General features: G+C 34.7%; 2 protein-coding genes across 2 annotated transcripts; both read right to left on the bottom strand.

The window, feature by feature from the left end:
- Positions 1-6,570: 6,570 nt before the first annotated feature.
- On the bottom strand, positions 6,571-12,837 carry LOC111508371 (uncharacterized). The gene is made up of 3 exons (XM_074174080.1): positions 12,746-12,837; positions 8,950-9,435; positions 6,571-6,909 (listed from the first exon to the last, which is right to left on the bottom strand). The coding sequence occupies exons 1-3, from the start codon at positions 12,755-12,757 to the stop codon at positions 6,655-6,657; spliced, it is 753 nt and encodes a 250-aa protein (XP_074030181.1). The 5' UTR covers positions 12,758-12,837; the 3' UTR covers positions 6,571-6,654.
- Positions 12,838-23,370: 10,533 nt separating this feature from the next.
- Positions 23,371-23,823, bottom strand: LOC141481894 (uncharacterized). The gene has a single exon (XM_074174238.1). The coding sequence runs from the start codon at positions 23,821-23,823 to the stop codon at positions 23,371-23,373; it is 453 nt and encodes a 150-aa protein (XP_074030339.1).
- Positions 23,824-26,126: the final 2,303 nt, after the last annotated feature.

Raw genomic sequence — 26,126 nt, 5'->3', positions numbered from 1 at the left:
GATAAGTTGTTCTGAATATTTTTATATAAACTACTATTTTCTTATTACAAAGCTACTGCACTCAGTCCGGCTAGGGGAACAGATGAAAAAACACAGTTTTGCTGATCGGCAATTCCAATAGACTAGTCAATCCTAATAATTGTTTCGGTTTGTAAAGAAATTGAGTATTTCGGAATCCTTCATCCAATTTAGACGGAACAACGACTAATTTGGTAGTAAGTTGCCAAAAAAGGCTCTCCTCAATAGAAAGACTCAACAAATTGACTCTTGTCTGGATTTCTAGCCACGTTAAGGAGCTAGGTTTATTTGTTCGAGTGTGAATAGCTGTGAACCACAATAAACCCTTGTGGGTTGCGGTGGAAAGTCGAATAGACCCACCCACTTTCGTCCTAACCTTACCTAACCTAACCTACTGAAATCTATGTATTATTAAGTACAGCGTGTCAAATCTGGGAGAGACTTGATAATTCTCTCTCTCTCTCCCTCTCTTTGCCACACTCGCCCTCTTTTAACAAACGCATGTCTACTGGGCGAGATCATTAAATAATTTAGAAAGCTCTTCCTACATTTGACAAGCTGTAATCGATTTGTTTGCGTGACTAGCAATAAATCGCTGTGTGATGCTTTTTTTGAGTCCAATTGTATGATTTTGGAATTTCAGCAGCGGATTGTCTGACGCGTATTAGCAATCACACGTTGAAAAAAAAGATCTCGTCAATTCTCAGCTCCCACAAATTTGTATTGATGAAAAAACATATTTCAAACAATTTTTTTCTGCTATAATTTCTCCTAGATAATCTGCATAGCCACGTTTTTATGAAACAAAAAATTGAAAAAAAATGTGCTGCGTGTTCAAACTAATATAGTGACCGCTCTAGAATCCCAATCAAAATTTTGTGAAAAATCATTAAAATAATGATTTGACAAGATCTAATATATGGTGGCTATCGATTTACGGATATTTTTTCAGCATTGGTATAATCGGGTGTCATTCATGTCTTATTCTTATATTAGGCACACTTCCAGGTGCATTCGAAGGCATTTTTACTAATATCAATTCTAACTCCTCACAAACAATTCTAGAAAGTACAAGTTTCATATGATTCTTTTATCATTTTATGAGTACAAGATCTATTATGAATATACTCTTATTGATATTTCAGTTTATATTTTTTCAGAAAAAGTATATGAGGAATAGTTAAACTTCCTCTCGTGTATAGTTGAATTTCATATTAGACTGAGGATATTTTTTCAGGTCGTTCATGACGACTTTTCAGAACAAGCCACTAAGCTATCTATCGATATTAAAAAATTATGTTGCAGATATGAGGTATTGAATCGACAGTTTAATTTCAATGATCTTATTTTCACAAATGAACTCATTACCAATTGTTAATTCAGTTATGATAAAACAACAATAATTACCTCCGGAATTGTGAGGGAGTTTTTCATGGCTATAATTAGAACGGCAAGGTCGATTTTGTAAGTAGATACAATACTATTATTGCTCAACGACATGATTCAGATATCTGAATATTGCCTTCATCATATTCAGTAAGCAACCTTGTCAAATTTATTTTGAATAAAACCAAACAGAGAAAGTATATTGTTGAGTCGATTTCTTATTGTTGTCTGTAGTGTATGGTAGAATAAGGTCGACATAATTTGTTCTTTCATGTCTGGAGTTTGACAATATTCAGTTTTTGAATAGAACTGGCCGATACTTGATGAAAATTCATTTTAAAAAACTAATCAGTACAGTTTATTGAATGATTTTCACTATAAAAGGGTTTTACAAAAACCGCGACACGTGTTTCGCTATACAATAGCTTCCTCAAGCATAAACTGAGAGTTACTTCTAAATTACAACCATTTTAAACTCTAACCTAGTACCCACTCCTCTACCTAAATAATGAATCTACCTGAAAAGGTCAGATATGAATTTATTAACAATATCAATAATTTTTTTCGAAAGTACACCTGTAAATACAGGGCTTTTCATGATGAGCTTAATTGGCTGTTTCTGGCAAACTATTCAACGGATCAACCTGAAAATTCCACAGTATGCATAAGTCGATATGACCTATACGCCAAAAATATTTTAGACGAAGCGGCGTTGTCGCTTCTACTATAAAGTAGTGGCTTCTTTGATTTTTGTAATGGAACACCCCGTATATAATATCATATTATGATTCATTATTATTACTTTGTCAACAAATTCATATACTATTTTCCTATACCTATCTATTACCGTTTAGAAGATATAAATTAATTTCCATATTTTTTTTACCTAACATGAACTTTTATGAATGCTGATAATCTTGAACTCTCCTGCAATAAAACGATTTAATTTAAAATAGAGTGGAGTGATACTATGAGGATCTTCACTCCGTGTCATATTTTCATTTGCCTCATACAGGGTCTTCAAAAAATGCAGATACTTTGATCTCATGAAAAAATGAGTGGAACTCAATTTTTTCAAATGGAACACCTTATATATTTGAGCTCTACATCCAATTTTAGATTAACTTTGTTTAGATAATACTATTTCTATTTTGAACCGATTTCCAGATAAACTGTTTCAAACGAAAATTGACATGGTTTCCTTATTCATTACTCATTTTTGTAAAACAGGTTTCGTTTGATGTTTCTCAATTAGTCACAGATAATATAACGGAAAAATAATTATTAAAATACTCCTCAACCATCGAATGAAACTTCTCTTCAAACAATAGTTTTATTAACGCTGAAACACGAACTGAAAATAATAAACCCATAAATTAATGATTTAATTTAATCGTCAGTGTATTTCAGAATATGTTCAAACACATCTCCACCTCTACTTAAACAAACATGTAATCTCTTCAAAAGATTGTCATGTGTAGCGTTTCTGATCAAGTCTGGAGTCAAACTATTGAAAGCAGTTGTAACTCTCGATTTCATATCTTCCATTGGTGTTATTGGAGCAGAGTAAATCATATTTTTAATGAAACCCCACACGAAATAATCTAATGGATTGCCATCTGGTGTTCTAGGAGGCCAACGAAAAGCTCCATCATTACCAATCCATCTGTCTTCGAAGATTCCGGTTAAAGCTTCGCTGACTGAATGAGAATTTTGGGGTGGAGCACCATCCATTTGGTACCATACACGTTCTCTTCCTGGTCTATCATTTGAAATAATTTGAATTCCATTCCTCAGTAAATCTTCATATTTTGATGCATTCAAATTATCATCATAAAACTCGATATAAAAAATTGACTCATTCTTTATGGCACAAAATACATAGAATTGCCATCTTTCTTGAAAACCCCTTTGGCGGACAACATGGGGATTTTCTGGCGCCCAATAATGACTGTTGTGTTTATTGAAAACTCCATTTTTTGTGATCTTGGCCTCATCTGTCCATATGATATTGTCAAGGAAATGCTTATCCTCTTGAGTCTTGACAAGTAACCATTCAAAGAATTCCACTCTACGAGGTAAACCAGTCTCTTTCAAATGTTGGACACAGTAGAACTTATAGGGATGCCATTTATGCTTATTAAGAATTCGACAAATTGTCACGTAGGGTATACCTATCTCCCTTTCAGCCTCGTGCGGAGAAGCATTTGGAAATGCATTAAAGTATCCCAAAACTGTTATACCATTGTCATCATCATCCACTTTAGTCTTCTTACGAATGACTTTTGGACAGAAGGTTCCATTCAACCTACAGTTTTTTAGTAGTCGATTTGTCACATTATTATTTGGCTTCGGAAGTTGTGGATATCTTTCATGAAATACTCGGCATGTTCTACTTGCAATTCTATTGCACTCACCATAAATTATTAATAAATTCAAGAAACCTTCATTACTGTAACCTAATCTTGACATTATTCTATTATAATTGGTAGCTATCACAATCAGTCAAAACCACCAACAAAAGTCTGACGTTAAATAATTGGTTTATTTATTTTTCCAAAGCACACTATTAAAAAATAATAATGTGTACTGTTGTACGTTATAGAACAATTCTTCAAAGTATACAAATTGTAACTTTTTCTAAGGTAGGTACATACCAATTTCGAATTGACTGATCTGAGACAGTTAAAAAACTGGATGAAAAAGAAATATTACTAAGTATGAAAAAAATGTTGAATATCCAAAATAAGTGATGAATTCAAAAAAACGAGCAAGAAAACCACGTCAGTTTCCGTTTGAAACAGTTTATCTCGAAAACGGTTCAAAATAAAAATAGTATTATCTGAACAAAGTTAATCTAAAATTGGATGTAGAGCTCAAAAATGTTGAAATATACAGGAAGTTTCATTTGAAAAAATTGAGTTCCACTAATTTTTTCATGAGATCAAAGTATCTGCATTTTTTGAAAACCCTGTATGAGGCAAATGAAAGTATGACTCGTAGTGAAGATCCTCATAGTATCACTCCAATCCATTTCAAATTTGATCGATTAGTGCAAGAGAGTTCAAGATTATCAGCATTTATAAAAGTTCATGTTTGGTACAAAAAATATCGAAATTAATATATATCTTCTAAACGGTAATAGATACGTAGGTATAGGGAAATAGTATATGAATTTGTTGACAAAGTGATAATGAATCATAATATGATATTATATACGGGGTATTCCATTTGAAAAATCAAAGAAGCCGCTACTTTATAGTAGAAGCGACAACGCCGCTTCGTCTGAAATATTTCAGGCGTGTAGGTCATATTGATTTATGCATACTGTGAAATTTTCAGGTTGATCCGTTGAATAGTTTGTCGGAAACGAATAATTAACGCTCATCATGAAAAGCCCTGCATACCTAACTATTTTTACCTGCAAATGAACAGATTCAATAATTGCGAATTATTCAATTCAGTTTGATCGTTCGTAATATGTTGAGAGTTTTTGTGGAGTATCTATTGGACGAAAACTCTATCAATCCGGTATTGAAAAATGAAATATTAGACTTGTTTACGGTGTGTTTGTCACAGAATTACTTCCAATTCAATGAAACTTTTTACTTCCTGCACTACAAAGGTCTCATAATGAGAAACCCACTCAGACCTATTCATGAGTTCAACCATTTCCAGAAGAAAGGTTTGAAACTTTTATGAAAGATCAAACTGAATTGAATAATTCGCCATTATTGGTAGATTATTCCAGGTAGATTCATTATTTAGGTAGATGAGTAGGTACTAGGTTAGAATATAAAATGGTTTTAATTTAGAAGTAACTCTCAATTTATGCTTGAGGAAGCTATTGCATAGCGAAACACGTGTCGCGGTTTTTGTAAAACCCTTCAATAGTGAAAATCATACAATGAACTGTATTGATCAGTTTTTTCTTACTATTCGGTTTGTTGCTGAAGAATATAACGGAAAGAATTTGCTGAAATAAAATAAGGAATTTGTACAAAGAATTGAAACTTGCGCGTTCGCCAAAACTTCAAAAGAGAAAGTTATGAACAAAATGAAAACGCCAGAAAATGGAATATTTGGGAAAGAAAGTTTTTTGGATTTCTACTACTCCATCTTGATACAAAAAAATGTGGGAACCTTCCAATCAAAGGAATATGTTTGTTATACATATCTGCAGATTATTCATATCACACTGTAAACGATGATATAAGCTGCAAACTATAGGTATCATACTGTATGTATTTGAAATGCACTATTTTGATTCTCGTTGGTTCTTACTACTGCAAAGAACACAAACGCAATTTTTATACAGTACCGGGATGCCTTCTTTGTTTCCAGATTCATGAAAATGAAAAATTGTTAATTGACACTCTGAAGGAACCGTTGTGTTATTCACTTTCCAAATTTTAAATTGATTTCAAATTAATTCAGTATCAGATACGGAACAATGAGATAAAAAGAGTAACAAAGTACTTTTCAGTTACTTCACGATGTGCGAAGAGGTGACTCACATCAAGTACAATTTTGGAATGAAATATATGTCTTTCAACTAAACTCACGTTTCACATTTATGAGGCCGAACATGTACCTCATCTGATCCAGAGATAGAAAGTTATCCGGAGGTAATTATTGATGTTTTATAAGAACTCAATTACCAAAGCGTAATGAGTCTATTTTTGAAAATTAGATCATTAAAATTGAACTGTCGATTTGATACCCCATATCTGCAACAAAATATTATGATAAATATTCAAGGAAAGTCATTTTTTGTGGTAATTTTTACTTTGCACAATCAAGCACTTTGATAACTTTTTACTGGTAGATCCTTCGCCAATCGAGATCAGGCAAAATGGCCTTCGTTGACTTCATCAAACTTCGAGCACCCAATTTTTATGTTGACAGAATTTATCGACTTTTATTACGTTGGCAAAAGTGCACTGATTCAAATGGCGCTTATTTCAATCAAATTGAATTAAATTCACTGGGATTTACATTCAAGAATAGACTTATAAAACCTGACCAAACTTTTGAAACAACTCAAAAGTAGATGCTTCTGACTCATGTAAGATTCGACAGAGAAAAACCATGTATAGTCTTGCTGCTGTCATTTGAATAAATTGTATGATGAATTTGAGGTTATAGATAAGAATAAATACCAAATTAAATAATTAAAATATAAAATTATTATTTACAATAACAATGAACAAAATATAACAGACTAGGCACACAACATTGGTGAATTGATCATTGGTGGTGGGGAACTTGATAAGAATGATGTGCAACCGTTTGTGGATGATGTGGATGTCCCGATCTTTCGACAATTGCGTTGAATCCACCATGTTTTTCTACTGTATATTTGACGGTTCTGATTGTACCGTCAGCTTCATGAAGGGAGTATTCTCCTTGCGTGGAGTCTCCATCTCTGGATTCGTTATGGGAGTGGATGTTGCCAGTGTGGTGGTCTTCGACGCCATAAGCAAACTGGTACTTTGGATGTGACTGAAAATAATTCATATGAGTTACTTGATAAGAATACTCTTAACGTAGTTCTCTAACATAAACTGATTGTTTTTGTGATTTGATGAAAAAAATTATCTACCACTAATATCTTTCCAAAACTATTCAGTTATACATGCCGTAGATAAACAAGATTTCTCTGAACGATGACTCAGTAAATTTGATTTCTATAAATATCCTTGAAATCACAAGGAGTGTCCGAACTATTCTAAATGAATGAAAAACAACGGGGCAACAGAGGAGTCAAGTTGGATGTGAACAATTATGTTTTCTATTCCATTTTCTGAACTGTTCGAATAATTATAGTCGCATGATGCATTTTATTTATGCAATTATGTAATTCACACCAATAACTTCTTGAATGATAAGTTGAATCAGAGTTGATTATGAATGAGGATAATTATGCATTTCTCTGAAAGTAGAAAACCTGAAGTCTGAATTAACCAAATTAGAAGCTGGAAATCGACAACTGAAGAAAAAAATAAATGAAAGGAAAAGGAACAACAAAAAAAATAGTATTGGGTCTCGACGAAGTACCCAGTCAAAGAAATTCATCATTTTTCTATAAAGAAATCAATCGATCATTAAACGTTGAAGTGAATGACATAGATATGAATAATTTATATCTATTAGTAACTTCAATAACGGCTCCTTTGAAGGTTGAACTTGTATCATATCAAACGAAAAAAATTATACTACAAAATTGTTTCAAAATGAAAGGTTCAAATATCGGATTAGCCAAAGATCAAACAGACCTACAATGAGCAGGAACTAAGATAGTAAGAGAGTTTGAGTAGACGCCAGAAAAACTAGTAACGAAGCAAGTTATATAAAAAAAATCAAACGTTTTGATGGCAATACAATTTATACGATAGTGGAATGGGAAACTTCGAGATCCCTAGATATCAGCGAAACAGAATTTGTGAAAGTAAGTCTACACCTAATAAACGAGTCACACAAGAAAAGTAACCAAGCAATTGACATGAGGGACAGAAGTGAAATTAGAATAAAAGACACTCCTTCGAAAAAAATCACACCTCGGCCAACATCATAAGCAAATCTATCTGGGCTCAACAAGAAGAAGATGACAACTAGCTCAAATTTGACCAAATAAATTTTGATATTTTCCTTTCTGAAACATTTCAAGCTCACATACCAATGAATATAATTTTAGGTTTTTTTCCAAGCGATTTTGATAGTTTATATTTGTTTTTTCACGTACAAGAGATATGTGTTTTTTATAGTTTGATAGATATGCATCTATATATCCAAGAGTTTCAAATACATTCAGTCCTAACTGAATAAAATGAATTGTAATGTCAAATTCATACAACGAAACATTAGGAGTATTCAAAAAACATTAATTAATTCAAAATTCTCCTACATGACATTGACCTAGGCTTCGATTGTGTAATATACTCGTGGAAACTTGGAAAATAACAAAATATAACATGATACATTATCAGGGTCATCAGAATAATGGAGTAGTGATATATCTATCTTTCATCCTATCTGAACTGAAATTCACATTTATTTAGAAATTTTTTCACCTACATTTTCTGTATTTGTTTCTAAAAGCGAATTACGTGATATATCACTAATCGCTTCCTCAATTGTGTTTTATTCTTATTATAAAATCATCAACAGTCGTACTGACCAAATAAATTGAAATAATTTTCAGGATAATATAGAAAATATGACGTGGAACTCATAAGTTCACAAATAGATTGATTTTCTACGTAATTTACAATTCAAGAGTAAACAGCTGAAATAATTTTCCGCCTCTTCCTTCAATTCTAGAGTTGCATGCTGGGCATGTTGGAAATCTGTATCAAACAACATAAGATTTTCATTTTGAATGTTCTGTATTCTCTATCAAGAAAATTGAATTCGAAAAGTTTGAAATGTAAACTATCCATATGTGCCAGATACCTTTTAAATTTGACTTTTCTAATCTAAACACAGACAGTAAGATATCCAAAAAATAACTGTATATTCAATAAAGTTACTGTATCAACTCACGTATTCTTCTTCGTGATGAGCCTTTTTCAAAACAGGAGCTGCATGAGAAGCCATCGATGGAGTATATTGCTTGGATTGAATCCCATCGTATTGATTTGTAAACACATTTTGGAAAACAGGCATAGAATGGACATCTGGAACGGCTTGTAAGACTGGTGCAGCTAACAAAGCTTGTGCAGTATGGACTACTGGTGCAGTATAGACAGCTGGTGCAACATGGGAAGCTTGGACCCTGTGACTGGAAGAAATTGAAGGATACGGTCTAGGAGCTCCATGCGAAGATGAAAATACCGGAGCAGATTGCTGGGGAGCAGCATGAACGTGAGGAAAGTGTGATGGAACTGAATAGTGTGCAGCGTTTGTTTGAATTATATTGTGTTGTGAATGAATATGTTGAAGAGCATTATGGTTTTTATTGAAAGCCGCGTAAGATGTTTGAACTCGGATAGCTGACGTATAGGTGAGGAAGAAGCCTATGACCAGAGTCTGAAATCAGGAAAAAATATATAATAATAATAATAATAATGATAATAATAATAATAAGCACGTATCAGCAAGTATCAGCACAAACTTCGACAGATCTGGTCATCGGAACTGTCGGGGAAAAACAAAGTTGCTGCAACAAATATGCTTGCCGTTCCAATCTTACTCTACTCCCAAATCGTTCGTTCCACGGTTGTACTTCCCCTGACAACAGGGAGGCCGTGGTCTTTTGAGTTTGGAGTGTCTACATGACAGAATGGTACTGGATACAGTCTGTAAAGTCGTCAGGAGTTCGGATCCCCTTCTCTGCATGGTCCGTGACCATGAGAGAGCAGGAATTGGAACTTCTCTCCTTAGGGCAGCTGCCCGAGCAGCTGATGAACTCGGTATAGTTTTCGACTCTGAACGAGGTGACTTCAACTCTGTCACCGAGTTGGAACCCGTTCAGCAAAAAGCTCAGATTAAAGCCGTAGAGATCACCTTACTTCTGCGGAGACACAAGGATAAGCCAATGCATGGGGCCTTCTTCAATAACATTGGAGACCTTGGCTTATCAAAGCGCCTGACGTTCGCTTTTCTCAGGTCGAGTGGGCTGAAGTTGGAAACTGAAGGGTTCATCATGGCTTGCCAGGATGGTGTCTACAACACCTTAGTCTACCGCAGTCGCGTGATGAGTATAGAGGTTTCAGACACAAGGTGCAGGGCTTGCCGCGAGGCGCCCGAGACCCTAATGCACTTGCTATCAGCATGTCCAGCATATGCGGTCTCGGCCTATATCCATCTACATAACGCGGCCCTAAGAGTGCTATATTACCATCTACGGCACTCTTACGGTATTGACGAGACACCGGTGTTGCCCTACGCTCTGGGGGATATTGAATCCGTTGTGGGGAACGAGAAGTGACAAATTTATTGGAACTATTCGTTCCCCACCCTCAGGCTCATGCAAGCTAATAAGCCTGATGTAGTCCTTCTCGACCACCAGACCAAAACGATATTTGTCGTGGCGTTTTCAGCTCCTGGCGAGACGAATATCGTCAGAAAAGAGGAGGAAAAACGGATAAAATATCGAGATTTCCTCTTCGAACTCCGCAGACTCTATCCAGATCACTCTGTCAAGATGGTTGTTCTGATTATTGGAGTCCTTGGTGGAATGATGTCCTCTCTACTCTCGAATCTTAAAATCATACTGGCTTGCCGCACTAAGGCAGAAATCTTAGCCGCACAGATGCAGAAGGCTGTCATTCTTGGCTCACTGCGCATGCTCAGGGCACATGATTCTCGGACCCAATGATCACTTACCCCACGGTGTGGGGAGTGGTCATTGGTTGATAATGCTGGCGCGCCCTCCCGAATGTATCGGGGCTTCGGGGGATAGGGCCTGACCAGCGCACACTACGGTGAAAAAAAAATTAATTGTTAGTTCCTTATTACATATAAACACAATAATAAATCAGTCTGGAAAAAAACTAAACTAGAAAAAAAAAAAAGAAGAGAAAAAAAGAAAGGAGAGAGGAAACAGGGAGAGAAAACATGTTGAATGTTTATACTGAAAATTTTTGAGAAGTATAAAATATATGAAGTCAATGACTTTCTGATTGAGCAGCGATGACATATTTTTGTAATAGCACTAAAATAAGGAAACTTTACTAACTTTATATTTTTGTGGAATATGGTTATACAAACTATATACAGTATGTCCATTTTAAAACTTACAATGGGCTATATCTTACGAACGAAAGCTGATATCGAAAAATCTTCGAAACCGTTTCTGGGAAGTTAGGTCATGTCACTAAAGTGACATGAAAGAGAACTCACCCCCAGCAACCCCCTAGGCCTCACCCACCAAATCACAAAAAGTTTAAATTACAAACCCTTACTTGTGATACATTCATTTTCTTGGAGAACGCCGATGCCTGGGTTTTTGTGGTATTGGATTGAACCTGGGTACTTTCACCTCAATTCGGAATCACTTCTAGATGCTCATTGAGATATGCAACCTACTTCTGCCGGTGAAGATGTGCTTCCGTGACCGATGTCATGGAATCTGGATGGAATGACGAGACGAGGGTGTGACTTGTGGATACGATTCGGTATCCAGCGTGATATTAGCCCGGGTAGTAGACCACGAAACCGAGTGGTGACATTACAAAGTACTTTTTTGAACATCTGAATCGATCATAATGAGTGAACGTATGTTCATGTTCTTCCAACAGGAACTTCCGAACTTTGACAATTGATAGAAGCCATTTTCTTGAAGATATATCTGTCAAATTAATTTCAAAAACTACACGTCACGATTTGATCTCCATAAACTTCATTTGAAAAATATATCACATGTTTCGCTAGCACAGTAGCTTTATCAAGTGATTTGACTACTTCAAGTTGTTTCTTACACTAATATTTATATACTACAAGTAACCATAATTGAGACTACCTCCAAAAAATTACCTAAACCTCTACCGAACGTATCTATTCAATTATGATCACCTGAATCATATTACCTCACTTCGACATCAATAATAATTCTTTCTCGGTTTTTCAGAAAACAAGTTCAATTATGGTGATCTATTCAAATCCAGTTTGTCCTTCAGAATAATGTTTGAATTTTCAAGTTTATTAATTTCCATTGCTTCCAAATGATTTAGTTTCAAACCTCTATTTTCTATGTGGAAAATTTTGAACTAGAAGATGATTTGAATGTTGCATTTGTTTTCTTACGTTGCATAGCTCGTATGATGTTCCTGGATTCGAGTCCTTGATGTTCTGCCAGTTTGGCCAATATATATCTTAGAGGACACGTTCCACACTTCAATTCATATACCCCTGATTTCTCGAATTTGGATACTTTGTCTTTATTATTTTTAACCAACTTTTCCGACGTATTACTTGTTCTATATGCAATTTGAATATCTTGTTTCCTCAAAAATGAAGGCACTTTTCCGTTGTTTGTCCAAAATACGTTAAAGCTCTATAATTTTGTTTATTTACCTCAACAATAGGAAAAACGTCTCAAATCGCTTTTGGGTAGATTTTTTTGGCAAGTATTTCGTTTATTTATTCTGCTTTAAACCCATTGTTAACCGCAATTTGTTTGATGATATTAGGTTCTTCATTGATATTATCTATTGAGAGAGGAACATCGACTAATCTGTAAATCATGCTATTATGAGCTGATACTTATTAATAAGGATGGGTAGAATCGTAAGAAAATATTCATCACCCACCAAGATAATTTTTGAAATGGATCATAGCGATACAAATATCAATACGTCATCTATCAAATCTACTATTATTAGAATACAGTACTTACCTTCAAAAACATTTTGTTGGTTAGATGTATCACTCAAAGAGAAATGAAAGAGAACTGATTTGAATAATCTCAACGTCAACTTTTTATACCTGACATTCATATATGAGAAATCATATATCAGATCGATACAGTAATATTATATAAGAAGTTATCATTATGACTCGAACTAAAAATCCTAAGTTGGATCTAGCAGTTCGCTAAAGGTAGGTATGTCAAGCTGTATGTTACCTAACATCAATAAATCTTTATATATTACGGGATTGTTGGGAGTTTTTTTCATAAATTTTGCTCAATTAACAAATATTTAAAATATTATCAAAAAAGCTTCGTACCACATTAGGATGGATGAATGCTTTGTTATCAATTTTTCATTATGCGTTTGTGATGCACGAAGTTGAGCCATAATAATACGATTAGTGTTGCCAGGTGATATTTTTACTAGGCGATGTAATTTGAGTCAAAAAACAGTAATCGGTACACATCAGAAAATATATTCCATAGATACATACTAAACACATGATTTTTACTATTCACTGCATTTTTCTTCTGATTCGGCCGTTACTTGATAAAGATCCATAGTAATTTCATAAACGACAACTACGAGATATTAAAATTGCATATAGAACAAGTAATACGTTGGGAAAGTTAGTTAAAAATAATGAAGACAAAATATCCAAATTATATATATTTGGATATATATAATTTGAAGTGTAGAACGTGCCCTGAGGTATATATTGGTCAAACTGGCAGAACATTTAGGAATCGAATCTAGGAACATCATACGAGCTATGTAAATAAGAAAACAAATTCAACATATTCAAATCATCTTCTAGTAGAAAATCATATATTTGAAGAAGAGTTCCAAATTTTGCGCAAAGAAAATAAAGGTTTGAAACTGAATAATTTGGCAGCAATGGAAATTATTATACTTAAAAATTCAAACATTTTAATAGATGACCAACTAGATTTGAATAGATCACCATTATTTAACTTGTTTGAAACCGAGAAAGAATTATTATTGATGTAGATGTGAGGTAATATGCTTCATGAAATCATTGCATGATAGTTGACCAAAATTATTAACTGAATCTGAATTGATATTGGAATAATGAATATTGAATTCGTGTTCAACAATTCATTGTGAGATTTTCATAAAATGGTTCACGAAATTTCAACATATAAGTTGACAGACAATACTGATAAAATTAAACACACCTTAGGAGGCTTTTGTGTAAGTACCGAAACACGAGAAGCGATTATGTAACTGTTTTGTCAAAATATCTAAAAACTGTATTGAAAAAGTTTATGAAGGATATCGGATGAAGGATCGGTTAAATCCTTCTCAAAATATTAAAGTAAGTCTAATGACTACTTCATACGGTACGTAAGAGAAAATTAATGTTGTATATCGAAATCTGAAACATTCACCACTTTCGCCGATCCCAGACAGTAGATTATCACAACTGGCTACAACGAATATTGAATGTTTCCTGATTGATTCGGCCATTACTTGATGAAGATCCATAGTAATTTAAAAAACTGCACTTCATGATTTGATCTCTACAAACTTTATTTGAAAAATATATCACAACTTGTTTCGCTAGCACAGTAGCTTTCTCAAATGATTTGAATACTTCAACTTGTTCTTACATAAATATTTATATGCTACCGTTGACCATATTTGAGACTAACTCCAAAAAATTACATAAACCTTTACCTAAGGTACCTGCTCAATCTACATCAATAATAATTCTTTCTCGGTATTTAAGAACAGTTCAATTATGATGATCTATTCAAATCTAGTTGGTCATTCATTAGAATGTTTGAATTTTTAAGTTTAATGATTTCCATTGATTCCAAATGATTCAGTTTCAAACCTCCAAAATTTTGAACTCTTCGTTGAATATATGATTTTCTTCTAGAAGATGATTTGAATTTGTTTTCTTGTTTACATAGCTCGTATGATGTTCCTGGATTCGATTCATAAATGTTCTGCCCGTTTCACCAATATATACTTTAGGACAAGTGGGGCTTTTAGGGCACGTAAAAAAAGAGGATATTGAATGCTTGACCTGTCATCTACAGTGTGTTGCTTCCCGTTAGTGCAGGGCAGTTTCAACCAAGACACCAGTGTGACACAGTCATCAGATTTTTTTTGATATTCTGTTAGAGTTTTTATACACGGGATGCTTCAGCTCAGTTGAAGCATCCTGTTCCAAAATTTTGTCAGTTTCAATGTCATACTCGGTTTTTTTTGACGTAGAAAATTATAATTTTGTATTAATCTTCATATCACACCTGGAGGACGCTGGAGGACAGTTTGTCGGGACTGGTGATAGGTGAATTATTGATCAGACGGACAACGTTTACAAATAATAAAATTTATTAACAGCACCAACAAATGAACAAACAGAAAATAACAGTGTAACCTCTTGGCGAGGAGAATCAGAATTCGGATTAGTTCTTGGCTGAAATCTCAGAACAAAATGAATGCCTCGGCTAAGAAATTGTTCGAAGTAACTTTCTCACTGACAATGGTCTAGTCAGAAATATAGTCCAAAGGGATCAACCACTTGGACCTTTTCTTACCCATGAAAGTGTAAACAATGAGTACCTACTCGAAACATCCCAAATGGTGCCTGTCGTTCTAAATATCCATATGTTTTTTTGGCAATAAACCTTCGGTTCGAGAGGAGAGAGCACTTCAATGATATGCGATGATGAAAATACGAAAATGAAAAGTTTTAATAAAAATAAAAGAAGTAACATAAAAACCCAAGCTGATATTTTGAACGCCTGCGCGATAAAAGAGTTATGAAAAAAAAAATTTGTAATGAAAATTTATGATACAAAATAAAAATCAATGAAGGAATGCAACGTTTCTAAACTAAGTAGTTGTAGAAAAAACCCTACAACTTCATCAACAACGCTGGAGGTGATCGTTTTCGAGATATTTACAATTTTCTATATCGATGCATATTTCTTAGCTCCTAGGGCGCTAAGTGAAGTTGTTGAGAACATCACAAAAACTAAGTATGTGGTGGATCTCGTCAAAATAAACAGCTTTTCCTAATAAAATATTCATCGATAAATTATTCGTTTTCGAGATACAAATTGTTGAAATTTTTTTATTGGTTTTTTTCATAAGTTTTTCGCAATTTCAGTACCTTTTTAAATTGGAAAAGGTGTGGGAATTGAGATTTTCATGAAAAGTACAAAATGTTCTTGTCAAAAAAGGGCAATTCGAAATAAATAATGACAGCGTACGCAGCTCCCTTTAGATGTTACATGAAAATTGATACGGAATTATGATTTCATACGCGGAAAAACGCCAGGTACCAAATTTCGTGCAAATAACTCATTTTTGGTCACTCATTTTCAAAAAACTAACCAAAAAATTCAATGTCAACACCCTGTATCTTCGAAACGAAGAATTTCCGAACACAAATTTGTTTGTACTTTTATACTTGAAATTGTAATGTTGTCCCAGGAATACGTCACTTGAATATTTCAACTTACTTATGTTACACCCTATATATTCAAGCAAGAAAGGCTTGCTTGAATATACTCACATTGAAAAGTAGAACAATCACCAATCCACTCGGTCCACTTTGATTTGTAACAGTCACAAAACTTGCCCACCTCCAATAACACACCCAAGTTATATAACGAATTGATATCTTTTAACGACCAGTTACATAATTAAATTGAAATAAACAAACGGAGTTGAGAGTCTTCTAACAATGAATTGTAGTAAACAGAACCGATTGATAGTATAGTACAATTGACCTTCCGTTTGCGCTCTTGGAAAGGATAGCCAGTGTGAACGAACGGATGAATGAAGATCTTCCTGCTCAGCAAGTTTTTCTGATTGAAGCTGTTTCAGACGACTTCGATTTCGTTCGTTGATATTTAATGTCATTGTCACGATTCCTACAAGTACTCTGAGACGAGAGTGAATCATTGCACTTTAATTTTATTGTATTGCTTCATTCCGTGAAGAGGATTAATGAACTTCACAGAACGAATAGGGAGTTGATAAATAATTTGCAGACGAATGAATGCGCTTTTTGAATATTTGGAAAAACAGAACATTCCAACTGGACATATTTACACTTTGAGTTGAATACTATTCAATTCTAACAAATTCAGTAAGCTCAAAATTCTTTTTCATTTCGTAAATTGCTCGATTGTGCTCTTTGAATGCAAAGGCTTGACTCAATGTGTCATGATAAAGAAATCACCCACACAGCACCAGATATTCATGGAATATTCCCTGTATGTCATAAAACGAACGTATATATTCCAAATATTCACAGAATATTCTTGGAATATATACATGCCTTTAGAATATTCATAGAATATGCTTGAATGAATATGGTAGGATTATTCCCGAAAGATTGTGCATAGAATGTCTATAAATGGATTATTCTCCCTTGAATTATCTAAGAATATTGTCGATCGAATATACCATATGGTATATTCTTAGAATATATCCCCACGGTATATTTTGGAATATTCTATACAATGGAATTTTGAATTATCTTATAATAACGTATTCAAATAATTCAATATTATTGAAAACAAAAATATTTGAAGATCTGATAGTGTTAACCAGTTTTTGAACTCAACGCGAAGATTCTGGATGAATTGCTCCAACAGCAACTGTTGGAAACGACAAAAAAATTTGAATGAGCCAATAAATGAAACAATTGCATCAATAAATTGGTTAATTCTCATCCTACTTGTCTTTTTGTATTTGAAATTGTTCAATTACAAAGCGAAAAATCCTAGCAACAGAGAAATGGGGAAGTGAAGAATTGGAGTAAACGTTTCTCATTGGTCAATTGAAGTGTAGCGCTCGACAGTCGAATAAGCTCTGTGAAGCGGCTGTCCCTTAATGCTTGGCACCTTTGCATTAAGATGTCTAAAAAACCCTTTGCATTAAATTCGACATTTGATTTAACATGGCGGTTGACGTAGCAGGTTCGCGTGTGTAATGCAGGGTGTATTACTGTTATTATCAAAGTATAATTCTCTCAAGTTCAGTGTACCAGTTATAGTTTTGGGGTTGTCCAATTTGCAGTGCAGCCAATAGTTTGATTTTGAATCTTCAAACAGGAGAGTTGCATATATTCAGTCTTTAAGAAAAGTAAGTAAAATGCAATAGTATCGATAGTAAAGTCATGGTGATTACCCTACTATACCTCATTTCAGGCTCGAGGAGAGTTGGGATTTGTTGGTTTGACTAAGTACATGTTTGAACTAGAGTGATTTCAGTTGTGTATCTTCAATAGAGAAAAGTAAGTGAATGACACATTCTTTTGTATCACTTGTTTTCATATTTTCATCACTCGTTTTCAAAATAGTATCAATTTGCCCAAAAGGAAACAGAGTGGTACCTGGTACAGGCAGGTGCGCCAAGGAACTGAAAACGTAATGAGTACTTTTCAACAAGATAATGCAAGTTGCTCTCCAAGTCATAAAATGTTGTAAATGTTCATGAGTAACCTATGCGAAAAATATCTATTTGATTTTTATTCCAGTTTTATTGTGCCACTTTCAAATAGTGATAATGAACGTTAATGTACATTTTGTTCCAGGTATTACTATTGAAACACTGGCTGATGCATTGTTGGACAAATATAAGGAAAACTATTCTGGTGAGCAAGGCTTGGATAACTTTAAGTAAGTGAAATTCATTGAAGAACCCATCATACCACTCATTTTAAATACTTCATTTGTGGGTTTATTTTTTGAAGTGAGAAACCTAACCTAACCTATATCTTGATTGAATACATTTTTTCTTTTCCAATGAAATGCTTATTGTTTTTATTTATTGTTTTTTAATTAGTGCTGATGAATTCACAGAGTTGTTATTTTAGTATATTTTTTAGTATACATTTGTTTGAGAGTAGAAACATCCTAATTTGAATACATTTCTAATATTTGTAATATGACAGTATTCAGGAATATTTTATTCAGTGAATAAATATTTTGAATTGGATTTTTTATTTTTAATATTGGTTGAAACGTCAAATATTTCAGTCTATATTGTTTTTGAAATATATTTGTTTATGAATATTATGTGTTTTATTACTTGTGTGAATCTTGCATCAAAATGCAATATATACATGCCTAATAGCGTTTACTCGTCACATTCTTGAAATATTCCAAATATTCCTAGAATATTCATAAAATATATTTAAAGAATATTCTTTGGTGTTTCCCTATTGTATATTCCTACAATAAACTAAGAATATCCTGAATATTTTATGAATATTCCTCGGGTTCTATTCCTGGAATATTATTAATAGAATATACCTTACATATTCTAAGAATATTCTAAGATATTCCAAGAATATTCCCAAGGAATATTCTTAAAATATATCAAAGGTTCACCAGGAGCACTTCCAGGGAATATTCTCCAGAAGATATATATATATATATATATATATATATATATATATATATATATATATATATATATATTTATATATATATATATATATATATATATATATATATATATATATATATATATCCATGGCATATTCATAGCATAATACAATATCCTTAAATGTATATTCATGAAATATACCTGGAATATCTATTGCTATGTGGGCAGGAGCTTATTGACAGCAGATGTGTTAGTATTTCATGATTTCAGTTGACTCCCAATCAGGTTAAATGGTTTGTGCCTCACATATTCCACATGGATTCTCCTAATATGATTATATAGTCTTTCCATTCCCAATTGGAACGGCAACAAAAATAAGAGTAAAGTCATAAACATTTCTTACCTGTGGCCCCTAGTCGCCAGGGTAGTAAGTGAACGTGCTATCAAATGTAATTGAGGAATGAGGGCTCGGCTATCTGAACTAGCTTAATACTAATTTTTTGTTCGTTTCACAATATTTCGTTATCAGTGCCTTGTGTTCAGGTTAGGTGAGGTAGTGAGTGGTTTTGTAAACCGATTTTTGAAATCTTTTTCTAGAGATCAATTACCCTAACACGAAACTGATATTTTTGCACTCGACGCGCGTTTCGATAACAAGGTTAGCTTCTTCAGGAGAAGCAAATTGATACTGAATCTAAAGACAAGGGTTAGATGTTTATATACTTAAAGTTTTTTGGTCCGATATGGATTTTGTTTGTTAAATGATGATTATCCTGATTGATTTTTCGGTAATTAACTAGTGGAACCATTACGTGCAAATTAATTCGTCAGCAATAGATTAAAAAGCGGACAAAAAAATTTGTAGGTAGTGGTTCCACTAGATAGTTACCGAAAAAGCAATTAGGATAATCATCATTTAACAAATACAGTCCACATCGGACCAAAAAACTTCAGGTATATGAACAGCTAACCCTTGCCTTTAGATTAAGAATCAATTTTCTTCTCCTGAAGATGCTAACCTTTTTAGCGAAACGCGCGTCGAGTGCAAAAATATCAGTTTGGTGTTAGGGTAATTCATCTCTAGAAAAAGTTTTCAACTTTTACACCAAAGGTTCCAATCTCATCGTTTAAACCAATTTTTGTGAAAATCTTAGTGTTTTTGGTTACTTTCATCAATATGGCTTTCTGGAGACCTTTTGAAACAAATGATAACATTACCTGGGAGGAATCTGTGTCAATCGACAGGGATCCGGAATTTGAAAATAAGGATTCACATGTTCAAGTTCAGCAAGTAATTTTAAATATTCATGAATGCTGGAAGAAGGAAAACTGTCACACTTCACAGAATGCAATTGTGAAAGAATATGCGAGTTAACGAACTAACTCGTTCGACAGTTCTTCGAGTCATCAGAATAGGGGATGCCATTGACCATGCAATGAAACGAAAACAAAGGAATAAAAAATTCGCAAACGTTCATGGTGATTTGGCGAACAATTTATGAGTATTGCTGCTCAGTGTATTAAAACTTCTTGCCAGACTATAATAAACACAAACTTCAACGCATACAAAATGCTTGTATGAGATTTGTGTGCTGCATAAACTACCGTGATCATGTAACTCCATATTTATTGAAATTAGATCAGCTGAAAGTTACTTCTTTGCATGATCTACACATCCATGTATAGAGTTACTTCCTTCTTTTCTTTGGAAGACTCCCTCATCCTTTTTTTTGTATCAAGATTAAGATGGAGTAGTAGAAAGCCAAAAACTTTCTTTCCCAATAGACCAGCTGAATATTGAGTTTAGAATTCGTTATCTCATATCTGTATTCTTATATAAACTATTGGAAAGCAAAACTCCTAATGACTTGTTCAGATTAATTAGTAAGCGATCTGATAATCATTCTATTAATTCAAGAAAAGATACATTTACCATTCCATATCATGTTACCACCAAATTTGAGGGATGTTTTTCTTACTTTGGACCGAAGTATCTAAATATTTTATTACCGTATATTCATTTGTCCATATATCAATTCAAAAAAACTTTGAAAATTCATTTTTTAGATGTTCAAAAATGATTGTAATCTTTTATATAATCTCCATAATAGTTTTTTTCATATTATTTTTGTGTCTATCGTAACTGTTACTTATAGTCTCACTGTATGCTTATTTTTTTTCTCAATTATGGGACGGGTGGAAGATAGCCTTTGGCTAACCCTTTTCCCTTTGTGTATGAAACTTGTTTTTGCACAATAAACGTTATTATCATTATTATTATTATTATATACCAAAAAAATGAAGTACCAATCTTGGAAATGATTTGGTATAAATTACTCGACTATCCCGATTACAATTACAAATCTTTAGAAACTCTACGAGGTGTCTTATTGTCTTGTGGTTTCAAATACTAAAAATTGAACAATCGGATGGTCATAATGGAATCAACACGCATTGTTCAACTCCGACAAGGATATTTGAGGCGGTTGAAAAGCTACTGAGAATCCAGCAGACATATAATCTATCTCGACGAAACTTGGTTTGACACCCATGATGTTGTCAAATATGGCTGGGTAGACGAAACCAAGTATTGTGCTTTGAACATACCTTCTTCAAGGGAAAAACGTGTTATAATTTTGCTTGCCAAGGATGAAAGTGGTTTCGTACCTAACGCTTCGCTTCTGTCGTCCAAAAATATAAGATTCGTCTGCTGATTACCACGAAGATATGACTGCGGCTTTATTCGAAACCTGGTTCAGTGAGCAGCTTCTCCCAAATATTCCTCCAAACTCGGTTATTGTTATAGATAACGCTTCGTATTATTCTCGGTTATTGAATGCAATAGGTACCAAACAGTAACACAAAAAAAGCAGGTTTTGTTGATTTCATGCGAAATCATGACGGGAAATACCCGAAAAGATTCCAATGAAAAAGGCATTACTGGTGACCATAAAACAACGTAATTTCAAAGTAGAGTATATTATTGATTCGATGTGTGAAACACGTGGACATATTCTATTATGTTTGCCTCTGTAATATTGTGTGTTCAATCCAATTGAAATGGTTTGGGCCACAATGAAAGAAAGCTTGCGGAAATGTAATCAGTCACCGACTTTGAATGCTGTAGTGCTTGACAATATAAGGCGAGTGGTGAATGAAGTAGGTAATTGTGATGTGTGGAAGAACTGTGTGGCCCACGTTATAAAAAAAGAGAACAAAAATTTTGTGTAAAGTTCCATAAACCCGATCATTACTCAACCCGATGATAATTCCACTTCATCCGAATATAGCGAAGAAGAATTTTGATTTTTCTAGCAATTTTGTTGGCTTCTACCATTTTGTAAATATATGTTTGACAAGAATTCGGTGTGATTATCTGTGTTTTCATTTTATTTTAGAGTTTTCGACTCGAAAATGAACTACCTTAAATTTAGAAGTTTTTCATAATCACCCATGGTGGAAAAATTCAGTTGAAATAACTTTTTCATGGGGTGATCAATTGCTATGATTATAGGAATAAGTAACTGAAAAACTACCACTGAAAAATAATATGCCGACGCCTATGTCGAGGCGAGAATTCCTTCTCTGTGCTGTTCCAATTGGTATTGGAAATACTATACTCAAATGGGCTCAAAAGTCCCGAACCTAATAAATAGCGCTAGTCTTAATGCATTCACCGCTTTCTCAGTTAGTTCTAACCTTCAAAAGAAAGCTGTTGATATTTCATAATAGGTTTCTCATAGGTGTGTGAGTTACTGTGCTGAGAATGACACTACTTTTGTTATTTTCGAAAAAATGAATCCAAAACCATTTCCTGTTTTAATTTTAGACTGTTTCTTGATGGGGAAAATACAGTTCAAGCGAAGCAATGGCTTGAAAAGTGTTATCAGGATTCCTCTCCATCAGAAACAGTAATTGAAAGTTGGTTTACCGACTTCAAATGTGGTAGTAAAAACACCGATGATGCAGTACGCAGTGGACGTCTAAATGAGGAAGTAATAATAATACTTTTATTACTCCTAAAGATGGGTTTACAGCAAGAAGTATGTTTTTTTCCTGAGGGGAACGCTCCTACTCTAAGTGTGGGACTCCATGACTTTGTCACAGCCTACCCTCCGAATCCCCTCTTCACCAATCAAGTGGCTCTTTCTGGAACTGCTTTGGGGCATTACTTCAGATAGGGGATGCTTATTGTTCTTAGTTTTCTTTCTCATCGCTGTCTATTTTATCTCACCCTGATGTCTCTCTCCTTCGTGTCAATTACGTATTTGGCCAGGGAGTTTATCTTAGTCCAAATTTGTGCATCCTCCAGCATCTTGTTTATTATGTTGTCTTGAGTTAGTTGACCTGTGACCGTTTCCACTTTTTGTCTTTTTTGATGCCATCTCATACAGGTGAAGAATGTATGTTCGACGGTGTCACCTTCCTCGCAGTATATGCATGAGTCGCTATTGCTTACACGAAAGCGTTTGCGGTAAGTCTGGAAGCACCTGTGCCCTGTTAGTAGCTGTGTCAGGTGGTACGTGGTATCACCATGCTTCCTTGAAAACCAGGGAACTATATCTGGGATAAGTCTGCGCGTCCACAGTCCTGTGTCTGCTTCTCCTTGCCACCATTTCTGCCATCTTTCGAGCATAGTCGTGTTAGCGTTGGTCTTCTCAGTTGACCTCTCTTCCATTCTTTGTCTAGCCCATATGTGGATGGGGGGAATCCGTGCTACTACTAAAAGTGCCCTAGTGGATGCCGTTCTGTATGCTCCAGTTATATAGATAGCCGTCCGGCGTTGAGTGCTTAGCAAGACTTTTCGGTTGACCTCTCTCTGTAGAGCCTTGTGCCAGATTGGTGCTGCATAGAGCATAATTGAATGCACCACTGAGCACAGGATATCTCTTGTAGCCTCTCTCGCACCTCTAGCTTTGGGCATCAGCCTTCCTATCGCCGCTAGGGCTTTGTTAGCTTTTTCCGCTGTTCTTTTTCCGCTGAGCCCCCATTGTAATGTTTTTATCCAACAGCATACCTAGATATCTCACCTTTTCCTGGCTCTCCACCACGGTATCCTCAATTTCTAGGCTGATGGTCTTGATTTTTCTTCCTGCTACCAAGAGAACTGCTTCTGTTTTCTGTGGGGCTAGTCTCAATCGCTTATGATGGAGCCATTCTGCAATATTTTGTAGTGTCTGATTTGCTATCATTTGCAGGTTTTCCTTCGTTTTGGCTGTAACTACAATCCCCCCATCATCGGCAAAGCCTACTAGCCTGACTCCATCCGGGGTTTGGATACTGAAGATGATGTCATAGTAGAGGTTCCATAGAGTAGGTCCTAATACGGATCCCTGAGGAACTCCACAGGTTACTTTCATTTTTGTTTCCACTCCTATCATTAGCCATCTCTCTTCGAAGTAGCTGATTAACATTTTAAGGAGGTACAGGGTGATCTTTCTCCTGTGCAGCTCCTCCAGTATTCCGTTCCACGGTGCTGTGTTGAATGCGTTCTGCACATCGATGGTTATAAGAGTGCACAGCTTCCTCTTATGGTATAGACCGTCTCTGGCTTTCTCCGCTGTTTCCGTTACCCTCTTCAGTGCGTCCCTTGTAGATCGTCCCTCTCGGAAGCGAAACTGTTCATCTGATAGCCCGTCCGTTCTCTCTATTTCTATCTTCAGTCTTCCCAGTAGCATTTTTTCTAGCAGCTTTCCCAGGACATTCAACACACATATGGGTCGGAACGCCTTGTTTGTGCTTCCTGCTTCACTTTATTTCTCGATTAGTACCAGCCTCGCGGTTTTCCATTCCTTCGGAAAGTTACCCTCAATCAGTACTGCTTCCATAGTCTCCAGCACTTCATCAGGGTACTTTTGCGCTGCTGCTCTGACCACTTCTGCTGTCAGGCCGTCCAGCAAGAAGTATGTATGTGTGAGATACATTAATCAAGTAACAATCTGCTAACAGTGGATTGTAAAATCTTAAAAGTATAATAAACTAACCATCATATACTCAATATAAATGATCGTAACGCGAGAATGTTCCAGATATATTCTGAGGTTTCTTTGGCTACCGAAATAGATATATTCTCTAAAGCATGGATAAGTTCATCCAAATTCTGAAGGCATTGTTTGTTTTGTTTCATAACTGTGTAAATCGGGCATTCGAAGTTGATATTACTATTGCAAACAGTGCATATTACACCTGGATCGATCTAAGACAAAATTCCATCCAATTTGAACTTAATTTTGAAATGGTTTGCCATGCGTAACTGTGCAAGAGAGCGAGTAACTTGTATAGGTTACTTTAACAGCACATATGAGCTTGCTTCCTTTGGGGTACTTAGCGAATTGTACATATACACGAAAGGGCAACCAGATGCCATAGATGCATCTTTGTAGTACAGAAAATTTCCGTATTTATTTACTATATTCCTCCTATTTGAATTCAAAGAGTGACCAGTCAAATTATTTCAAATTTACAGAGATCCGCTATCAATGGAAAATTGTTTTACTTGAAGTGCCCAATTATATTTCAAATGAGGCAGTAACACCAGAAAACTTGTTCGATTGATGACCTATTTATTTTGAAGAAAATCCCTCTCGTCTAATTCAGACTAATTTCATCATTTGTTACTACAGGTTTTGGTTTATTAGACCATTTCCAAATGGTCGAAACAAATAATGAACTTAGTATAAATTACACGTAATTGATTCTGTATTAAACATCAGAAAACACAAAAAAACACAAAATCGTTTTCAATGATCGAAAACTGAAGTTGTATAAGTTATCTGACATTATAAAGGTATCATAGAAACATGTTGGCTTCATATTGCATGAACAATTGACTATGAGGAAGCTCTGTTCAAAATAAGTGCCGTGCGAGCTCACTGTTGACCAAAAACAAAAACGTCTTGATGGTTCTGAGCAGTGTTTGGCCATGGTTAACCATAACAAACCAGAATTTTTTCGTCGATATGTGACAATGGTTGAATGAAT

Source organism: Leptinotarsa decemlineata, unplaced genomic scaffold, assembly GCF_025532065.1.
Source record: "Leptinotarsa decemlineata unplaced genomic scaffold, Ldec_3_MD MMD2_tig00000505_RagTag_RagTag, whole genome shotgun sequence".
NCBI classification, from domain to species: Eukaryota; Metazoa; Arthropoda; class Insecta; order Coleoptera; family Chrysomelidae; genus Leptinotarsa; species Leptinotarsa decemlineata.
The sequence above is the reverse complement of the archived record's forward strand: the minus strand, read 5'-3'. Positions and strand labels throughout refer to the sequence as shown.

What these genes read in the sequence shown, in the direction of transcription:
- LOC111508371 (XM_074174080.1), bottom strand. An exon ending in CTCATCACGAAGAAGAATAC is followed by an intron (nt 6,910 to 8,949) that starts GTGAGTTGATAC and finishes AATTATTTTCAG; the next exon opens with TCACATCCAAAGTACCAGTT.
- LOC141481894 (XM_074174238.1), bottom strand. Translation starts at nt 23,823, where the DNA reads ATGGAAGAGAGGTCAACTGAGAAGACCAACGCTAACACGACTATGCTC.